This window comes from Triticum aestivum, chromosome 4D (assembly GCF_018294505.1).
Source record: "Triticum aestivum cultivar Chinese Spring chromosome 4D, IWGSC CS RefSeq v2.1, whole genome shotgun sequence".
NCBI classification, from domain to species: domain Eukaryota; kingdom Viridiplantae; phylum Streptophyta; class Magnoliopsida; order Poales; family Poaceae; genus Triticum; species Triticum aestivum.
This window is the reverse complement of record NC_057805.1, coordinates 365,824,772-365,834,307: the sequence shown is the minus strand read 5'-3', so window position 1 is coordinate 365,834,307 and position 9,536 is coordinate 365,824,772. Positions and strand designations below refer to the sequence as shown.

The 9,536-nt window shown below is 45.8% G+C and overlaps 1 protein-coding gene across 1 annotated transcript; it reads left to right on the top strand.

The window, feature by feature from the left end:
- Positions 1-264: 264 nt before the first annotated feature.
- Positions 265-6,741, top strand: LOC123097953 (SH3 domain-containing protein 2). The gene is made up of 10 exons (XM_044519812.1): positions 265-1,097; positions 1,507-1,623; positions 2,844-2,913; positions 3,004-3,152; positions 3,495-3,596; positions 3,837-4,034; positions 4,819-4,881; positions 5,010-5,207; positions 5,948-6,022; positions 6,272-6,741. The coding sequence occupies exons 1-10, from the start codon at positions 1,038-1,040 to the stop codon at positions 6,398-6,400; spliced, it is 1,161 nt and encodes a 386-aa protein (XP_044375747.1). The 5' UTR covers positions 265-1,037; the 3' UTR covers positions 6,401-6,741.
- Positions 6,742-9,536: the final 2,795 nt, after the last annotated feature.

Below are 9,536 nucleotides of genomic sequence, written 5' to 3'. Positions count from 1 at the left end.
TTCTCATGTCGTGTTGACCCTTTTCTAGTTGGGATATTCATCATAGATTTATGATTCTCATTTTGCTCGAAACTAACTTGAGATCAACTCGAGATCGTTATAAGCTGAGCACGAGTCATGTTTTACAGCTCGGCTTTGAGCTTCACTCGGTTTGAGCTCGCTCGAATTTTTATATGAGTTGAGCTAAGCCAACTTCAACTCGTTCGAACTCGACTCGTTCGCGGGGGTGTTCGGCGAGACGTGCGGCACCAAGTCCACCACCACCACCACCACCATCATCGTCACCGCCACCACAGCAACCCAACAAACCGCGGAGAGGCGAGGGGCGGTTGCTCTACTGCTGCTCCCTCCTACCGCTGTACCGGCGCCGCGCTACTGCGCTCCGCCGCCGGCCCCTTCTAGCGCTTCGCTTCGCGTCGTGTAGCAGGAGAGTGCTACCAGCGGGTCGCAATGGCGTGGGACTAACGCGCGGCTCGGCTCGGCTCGACGGTCCGGATCAATTCCGTCACACGCCCAGCGTTCTCGCTTTCTCTGGAAACCGGAACACTCTCATTTGGCCATTTCTACGGTCCAGCTTAGCGGTTCGCTCTACAGTTTGGTCGGCAGCCGTCACCGTCGTCGGCCGGCGCGCTCCGTGCCCGCCGCCGCCGCCGCCTCGGTTGCGGTTGCCAGGCAGCTACTTACCTTACCGCCAGAGCGACCACGGCAGCAGCTACTGCCTCCCGCTTCCGCTTCCGCACCAACCCCACCACCACCACCACCACCACCATCGTCACCGCCACCACAGCAACCCAACAAACCGCGGAGAGGCGAGGGGCGGTTGCTCTACTGCTGCTCCCTCCTACCGCTGTACCGGCGCCGCGCTACTGCGCTCCGCCGCCGGCCCCTTCTAGCGCTTCGCTTCGCGTCGTGTAGCAGGAGAGTGCTACCAGCGGGTCGCTCCGCTTTCCCCAGCCGCTCTCCTATTATTCCCCCAATTCCTATCTACCGCCGGAGAGGCGCCGTTCGCTTTTGATCGATCCTATCGGTCGGCGCGGATGGAGGCGCTCAAGAAGCAGGCCAGCAAGCTGCGGGAGCACGTCGCCAAGCAGCAACAGGTACGGGTTCCCTTCCCAAATTCCACAAATTCAGCCTCCCGCTGATCACCGGGTCGCCGGAATTTCGCCCGGAAGTAGAAATAGGGTTCTTCCCCCGGCAATTGCTCCGCCACTCAATTCCACACAGAGTTAGTTTGAGAATTTTTGAGGTTATGGGTAGTGACCACTGTATTGGGAGAACAGAACAGAACAGCAGCCATTGGAAGGGAGGGAGTGAGTTGCATATCTATTCTTTAGGTTTCTGACACTAATCTGGACCTACTCATTTCTTGTACGTTTGACTGTGGATACCCACTTATTCGGCAGCTGAGCCTAATTTTACTTGGTCCAATAGAATGAATGGTTCGAGCATCATATGCCATGCTTCTTTGCCTGTTCCACTCTTGAGAGAGTTACATTTACGTTGCAGGCGGTTCGCAAGACGTTCAGCGCACGCCATAATCAAGACACTTCGCTTGTTGATGAAGCTGAACTTGAGTGCCACCAGAATCTCCAGAAGCTTTATAATACCACAAGAGCAGCTAAAGTATGCCTTCCTTCGGTTTGTTACCTGTGATAGATAAGAGATTACTTACGGTACATTGTACTACTGAGTTTTAGGTGTAGTATTAAGTTAATCCAACGATTGATATGGTTCGCCTAAAAGCTCAGCTTGAGGATAGCTTGGTAATTTCCGACTAGGCTAATATTCTCAGCTTTGGGTTCTCTCACCCGATCGATTCAATGCCTCCAATAATCCAGAAGGAACAGGAAAATTAACTGCTCACAACCACATGACCTTGCCTCCCTGCAAACGATCCCAATATAGCTCCGCCGTATGTGACGATCGCCGCCACACGTGATGAGCGCAGCTGTATGCCCGCTCCTCCCTTGCGCCGCCACTGTCAGGTGAGAAGCTGCTGCACGGAAGGTCGACGAGGAGGGCGATGCCGCCAATCGCTGCTCGTTGTCTCCCTTAGCAGTAGCTGATCACTAGAGCTCCTAAGTAATCATGAACTTTAGCACTAAATTTTGTACATTTTGTTCTAATGATGAAGCATGGAATCCAAGAGCTCATGCAAAACTTTAGCACTAGTCTGGTCACTGATCTTAGCAGTAGCTGGATGATGCGTGTTACATGTAGGCTACCACAAAGAGCTTACAGGCTATAAAATAACAGCATCACATGTTACATAGCGAATTTGGGACACAAATGAATCAGTTCCACTACTGTTTTGTAACTTCAGAGAGAAACAGTGTGTACGACACGTTCAATCCATGTCCTTATCCAACCATATAAGTTCCACAAAAAACTGTTTCGCTCGACGCCAATTCCAAATCCAAGCCTAAACAAGCGTGGACGTCGAACTCGACGGAAGGCAAAGTGTGATGTGCTTGGCGGCCAGGCGATGGAGAGCAGCATGCTCTCGCGCCTAGACCCGCGTACCCCGCACCCACTACGATTCATCCCCAACCCGATGTGGGCCACCACCACTCCACCAACAGCATGAACGGCAGCTCCGGCGGCATCCCTCCAGCCGTCGCCCAGCTCGTGGATTACCAGCAGAAGCTGGATGCTGGACTGCCCGAAGTGCCCTCCATGCCTGAATATACTACAAGAATTCTAGTGTAGTATTGTTATTATATCTTAGCCGCTGCATCATAAAAATAAACGGCATAGAATAATTTAATGTACTGTAAAAGGACTCAAAGATAACTAGTCTAGCCGATTGTTGTAAAGTGAATTGGTTGTGTCTCATTTTGTAGCATTTCCAACGAACCATTGTACGAGGACTGGAGGGTTTTGTTGCTGTTAGCACCAAACAGATGGAGATAGGTAACTTCACATTGTTTTTTGTTGTTGTTGTTGTATGTGCATATGCTTCTATTTTGAGATGTTGTCAAGCTATAATGTTTCTTCCTGTAGTGAAAAAGCTAGCTGAGGATTGTTGCAAATATGGAAACAACAATCAAAATCTTGGTTTTGTTCTGGGAAAGGCTTCAGTTGAGTTTGGTAAATCCCACAGCCAAATGGAGATAGAGCGGGAGAAACTTCTTAGAGTTCTTGGAGAGCAGGTGATGGCTATTCCCATCCTCAGTTTCACTATTTCATAAGTTTCTCAACATCACAAATGTTGCCTTCATGGCGTTATGTTTATTAGTCCGAAACATCTATGTTGTGATATATTTTCCTTTTTACCCTTGAGTGGAATGTCATCTGAAGCTAGACGTGGTTTATTCTGTTAAAATTTACAAAATAGTATCAAAGCAAGTAGTGAATGCCAAATGTGATATGATGATTTGTGCATTCTAAAATGCACATATAACTTCTTTATGATTACATCTAACTAATGACATCACATTTTCTGATTCAGCTGTATTGCTACTGTTTAACCATTTGGTTTTTCCTACCCACAGGTTTTTGAGCCTCTTCGAGAAATGATAATGAGTGCTCCTCTTGAAGATGCTCGCTTGTTAACTTACCGCTATCAACGGATCAGACAAGATATGGAGTCTCAGGTAATGAATAGCAGATGAAAAATTATCTTCTCCAGAGCAGTGGTTATGCCAGGAGTTAGTACCTGTGATTTCACTCCTTTAGCTTCCATAGACTAATACATAAAATTAGAAATTATAGCAAAACAAAGTGGCATTTGGAAAAACCTGTGTGGTCAGCTGATCACAGAGCTACTCGCCTAGCACTGTAACTACTTCAGAGATCCCTGCCTGATACTAAAAAGACAATGTTTCTCTTATTAGATAGCTGATGTGGTTAGAAGGCAACTGAAGTCGAAGGAGAGTAGTGGTAATACAGATTCGGTGAAACTGCAACATGCAGAGTCAAAACTATCAGAGCTCCGAACTACGCTGGCAGCATTAGGAAAGGAAGCAACGGCAGCTATGGAGGCTGTAGAGGCTCAGCAGCAACAGATTACCTTCGATCGTCTTCTTGCAATGGTATGGTACGCCTCACTTTTATTTCAGAATATGTACTTATGTTGACGGCTGAGATTCCTGTGGTATGGTACGGCCACTTATGCTATAAACAGAACGGTCATAAATTGCCTTTTGGTTTTGTTGATTAGAAACTTCATTTCTAGGATAGAACTTCATTTCAATGACTTATCTTTTTATTCTGTTCTGCCTGTGTGCATGTGCACGTGTGGTCATATGGGTACATTGCTTTTGTTCTCAACCCTGATGTGTGGGTGCCTAGTTACTGATCTACTCCCTCCGTATCAAAATATAAGACGTTTTTTCGTCTAAATTTAGAACAAAAAACGTCTTATATTTTGATACAGAGGGAGTATTTTTTTTACCAAAACTGTACTTACTGATTAGAAGTAAAACAGTGCCATGTAAGTTTTGGCATATAAACAATTCTTATAGTTTGGCCCAATCCCCTTGAAAGTATCCTGGAAATTAAATATGTCTTCTAATTACCAGGTGCCTTTTTAAAACATAGTTTGGATTTTCTGTCCGTTTGATGTGATTGGTGATATGTGTGATTTAGATGTTGAACATGGGTATGTTTTTTTTTCACTTGCCCCTAAATAAGTCAGGTAGCTTTTTTTGTTAATTTTCCTACTTCAAGTTTCCCACTCCTGGATTTGACACTCATGAGCTCCAACCAAATATGCATACGCCTCATGTACCGTATGTGAAATTTGATAACTTTGATTGAACAGAATTGAGCATTAAACATTAATGAGCGTTATCTTATGGTGTGCCCCACTTGCAGGTTGATGCCGAGAGAACTTACCATCAGAACGTTGCTGATATTCTGAACAAACTTCATGATGAGGTGCATAGCTATTTCTAAATAATGGATTATTTGACCTGTACTGTGCATTTTTAATGCCCTAAACGTTGAAAACAGATGTGAGTATTTTCTGCTGAAGGTTATTGCCATTTTTCTGCTGATTTGCACAGATGCTCAATGCAAGACCCCATGAAGAGTCAGACAACAACGATGACGTGCCATCATCAGATCCATCATCGGAGCCTAAAGTATCATCACCTAAAGTATCACCGACACATGTGCACTCAAATAGCATATCAGAAGATCCAGCATTAACTGAAACTAGCGAACCTACAAGGAATGGTCAGGAAGTGCATTATGTTGGGGAGGTACGTACGCCTTTTGCACCGCATATTTGGCAGATCAGTTTGTAGTGTGTCATCTCTACTGTTCTTCACTCTTTTATATTGTTGCTGTGTACTCTGTATCATGTTAGACCTTAGTTCCGTACTGGCATGAGCTATTTTAGACAGACTGATGGTAGGTTTTTTGGAAGCCCCAGAAAGCTATCTCTGGAACTGCTCCATATATTTATTTATAAGTAGATTATAAACATGTGCTTTCTCATGGCTGATTTTTACGATGTCAAGTTCATTTGATTGATTCATAAAACAAATGTTCATCTGATTCTCCAGCAATCAAAGAAATCGAGAAACTGTTTGGTAGCATAAGAAAGCCATAAAATATGCTGTTAGTAGCATGATTATCCAAAATCATGTGAGTACCCATTTTGTTGAATCAGAACTGCAGCTTAGACAGTGCTTAATATGATCGATGAATATCCCGTGCTGCCATTCTTTCAACAAAGCTCCTCGCCTACCTTGCATTTCATGTTATTCTTTTTTTACACCTGCTAAATATAGTAATACCACATAAAAATGCTGGAGTGGAAATTCCATGTGGGTTAATCCACACACAAACAACAAATATACGCAATAAAAGGATGGCAAGGAGTATTTGGCAAGATTAGTTGTTGAGTAATTTTAGCAACTGCAGCACACTTGCTGTACTGAACATAGCATTTCATCACTCCAGAAGCTTAACACTTGATGACTTCCTTGTCGTGCAGGTAATCCATCCTTTTGATGGTCAGGCTGATGGTGAGCTCAGTATCTCCGTGGGTGATTTCGTTGTGGTCCGCCAGGTACACTCGGTTTGCACATCAGCATTCACTGTTGTAGATTTCATCCATCCATTATTCGTGTTACACCTCATGGCTAAATTTCTGAAGTAATGAACCACACCTTAATTCATACCCGCAGTAAGTTGGGTAACTGCTGCTGCATGAACATGATGAGATGCAAGGCAACGCATAACTGTCCATTTATAAGAAGAGAGAACACATGGGGCCGGCAGTGCTAAGCAAGCAATCTTTGTGTGTCTGTCTTGACAGGTGTCTCCAAACGGGTGGTCGGAAGGGGAGTGCAAAGGAAAGGCAGGCTGGTTCCCATCTGCGTACGTAGAGCAGAGGGACAAGGCCCCGGCAAGCAAGGTGATAGAGCCTGGACGTCTGACTGCGTGATCCCTCTTTCTTCTTGTACTAAATGGCTGCTGTTCATCGTCCTGCTTTCTCCCCTGTACATGATATGAGGTACTTGCTCAGGACTGCTCGGCATTTTGTAGAACTTTTTTATATCTTTCTGTGCAGATTCTTCTTGTGCTTATGTAAAAGACATAGTAGTAGCATTTTGCCTGTTAGGATCTCTCTTCTGTTTTTCTTCTTCTTTATTCGATTCGACACGAATGTATAGAAGAGCTACTTATTTGGTCATGGGATGCTGTGTTCTTCCCCCTGTTATGTGGAAAGCGTTCCTGCTGAATTAGTGTTTATCGGTTTCAGAACAGTGATAGATATTGTCACAACTCTTGTTTCTTGTTTTTTCTCTGTTGGATCGAGATTCCCTGTTGCTATTCTTGTCAAAACCGAAAGAGTAATAAAGGAAACCGACGCGACTGGAGCCATCCGGTGTATCCGTTTGGGCAAAAGAGGGTTGGGCGTTGGTTGGATTTTTCTTGGATCCATCTTTCTGTTCAAGTCTGATGAACCTTAACTGCAACAGGAACACTTGCTTTCTTTTCCCTCACTGACTCACCGGCTGCAACAGAGACAGTTTCGTTGGGCTCTGAATTTATTGGCCCTCCCTCCCATGCTTTTTATCAATCTCTTTTGCTGCTGGTCCGGCCAGTGCGTAGCTCTACTCTAGGCCACCATCGCATAGCTATTTCTTGCGCCTGCACGCACATGGAGCTCGGAAAGCTCGCAGCCTCAGCCACCGTTTCATCACGAGTGAAAAAAGAAAAGAAAAACTAAACTCAGCGAGGAAGAGACCGACAGTGCTGGCGACATGGTTGAAAGCGCAAGTGGCCGTTTGTGGTGTCCACGGATGGATTGATTGATTGGCTCCTAGCTCACCGATCTTCCCAGGCCCGAGGCCGCCGCTGGGGCCTCCGGCAGTTATGACGGCGTGCTCCTGCTCGCCTCTCCTCGTCCGTCGCTGCCGTTTCCATTTCCGATCCAGCCGCGCACAAAAGTCATGGGTGGGTGGCTCTAGGAGAATCGCTTCTCGCTAGCCATCTGCCGAACGCTAGCAGAGCGCAGTTGGTGTTCACTGGCGCAGGAAAGGGACGTCGGATTACAGGAATCTAGCTAGCCTTTTGTGCTCGGTTTTCTTGGCGACAAGTACTCTGGTACAAAACGTTTATTTTGGGTGAAAGTACTCCATGGACCCACGCATTTACGAGCCGCCGGTTCTTTGCCACAAGCCCACAAGAGAGAGAGTCCAGTGCCAGCAGGCATTGCTCTTTGTTGAGACGTGTTTTTACTAGTAGACTGGACGGATGAGGCGGGGTGAAAAATGGCGGCTGGCTTTGGCAGGCGGACGGCGAGGGTGAAAGGGTCACATCGGATCACAGGAGAGGACATCGGCTATGAGACACGGAGACACCACAGCTCAGCGACCTCTGGCGCCTCGTCGGCCGGAGCGCCGGACCCACCAACGGACCTCCTCCCAGCTTAATCACTAAGATTTGTACTTTAATGTAAAAAAACGCTCATATATTATGAGATGGAGGGAGTACGTGTATTTGTTAAAGCTTCCCATCCCCAATATCCGCCTCAAATGTTAGGGTGAGCTACCGGATCATTGTTTGAACAGTAAAACGGAAAAACGTCATCCAAGCGGATGGGGTAAATCCAACTCGAACGACTGGGCTGACCGGCAAATCCGTACCTAGCTCATATGTGGGGTGGATAGGAGACGTCCGGACGCATCCGCGACGTAGGGTTGGCCGCAAGGTCTGTGCTATTTCGCTTCAAGATATCTCCTTCCTTACCTGACATGCTCTGTTCCTTTTTTTACCTCATCCGCACAACTGTCATCGTAGGGCAAAATGGACAAAATTGACCTATGGGCAAAACAATTTCACAAAGTGAACCGTCGGTGACAAAAATTCACCTAGCTGATCGTTTTGTGTGGCGCTCGACAGCCCGGCGCCACACTACACTGTGCAGCGCCTGACTGACAGGCGCAGCACACCAGGCCAACGTGGCAGCCCGAGGCCACGCCCGACCCCACCCCTGATGTGCAACGCCTAGCCGACCGGTGCCATGGCTCATTGTGCAGCGCCTAACTGTAAGGCGCCACACAGCCATGTGCAGCGCCTACACATTAGGCGATGCCCTCCCCCATCAGACCCCCATTACTTCCAGTACCAAAACAGAGAGCGCGACGGCGGCTCTCTCCTCTCCCCTCTCAATTCCCTCTCCAAAGTTCATTAGATCTGGTGATTTCTTCTATGGATTTCTTCCCCAATCCCTCCTAGAAGGTAATCTCTTCCGTTCCCCTTCTTTCTATCTGAAAAATCTTACCCATTTTTCAGATTTGTGCAAGTTTCGGTGGAAGTGGAACCCTTGTTTCGCTGGCATTAAAAATTTGTATGTAAAATGGAAATACTTTGTGTGAATTAGGATTTGTAGATGATTTGTAATCATTGTGGAACCCTAGTATTGTTCATTTGTTAAGTGCTAGATGAGTATGAAATTCCTAGATGAGTATTTTGTAGATTAGTATTTAAATTAGTAGAACTAGATGAGTATTCCTATTCGTAGATGATTTGTTGATTTGTGGAACCCTAGTGTGGAACATATGTATGATTGTTGAGACGAAGTAAACCCTAACCCCAACATAATAAGAACCATAACCCTAACCCTATTCGTAGATGATTTGTTGATTTGTGGAACCCTAGTGTGGAACATATGTATGATTGTTGAGACGAAGTAAACCCTAACCCCAACATAATAAGAACCATAACCCTAACCCTAACATACTAAGAAGCCTAACCCTAGCAAAATGCCAAACAATATATCATATTTCCATACCAATTTTAAGATCCATGAAAAACTAGGGTTTGCCTAAACCTTGAAAGAATAGAGCAAGTGTGAGCATTTTTCGAATGAAAACATGGGGATCGAAGGAGATTACCTTGAGGGAGGGATTGAGGTCGAAATCAACAAACAAAATCTTCAGATTCCAAGGATTTGGGAAGGATTTGAGAGGGAGGATGAAAGGATCGATATAGTTGACTAGAGGGGGGGGGGGTGAATAGGCAACTAACAATTTTTAGCTTTTCTTTACCAATTTAAACTTTGCAACAAAGTA

What these genes read in the sequence shown, in the direction of transcription:
- LOC123097953 (XM_044519812.1), top strand. Translation starts at nt 1,038, where the DNA reads ATGGAGGCGCTCAAGAAGCAGGCCAGCAAGCTGCGGGAGCACGTCGCC. An exon ending in CACCAAACAGATGGAGATAG is followed by an intron (nt 2,914 to 3,003) that starts GTAACTTCACAT and finishes TTCTTCCTGTAG; the next exon opens with TGAAAAAGCTAGCTGAGGAT. An exon ending in TTAGAGTTCTTGGAGAGCAG is followed by an intron (nt 3,153 to 3,494) that starts GTGATGGCTATT and finishes TCCTACCCACAG; the next exon opens with GTTTTTGAGCCTCTTCGAGA.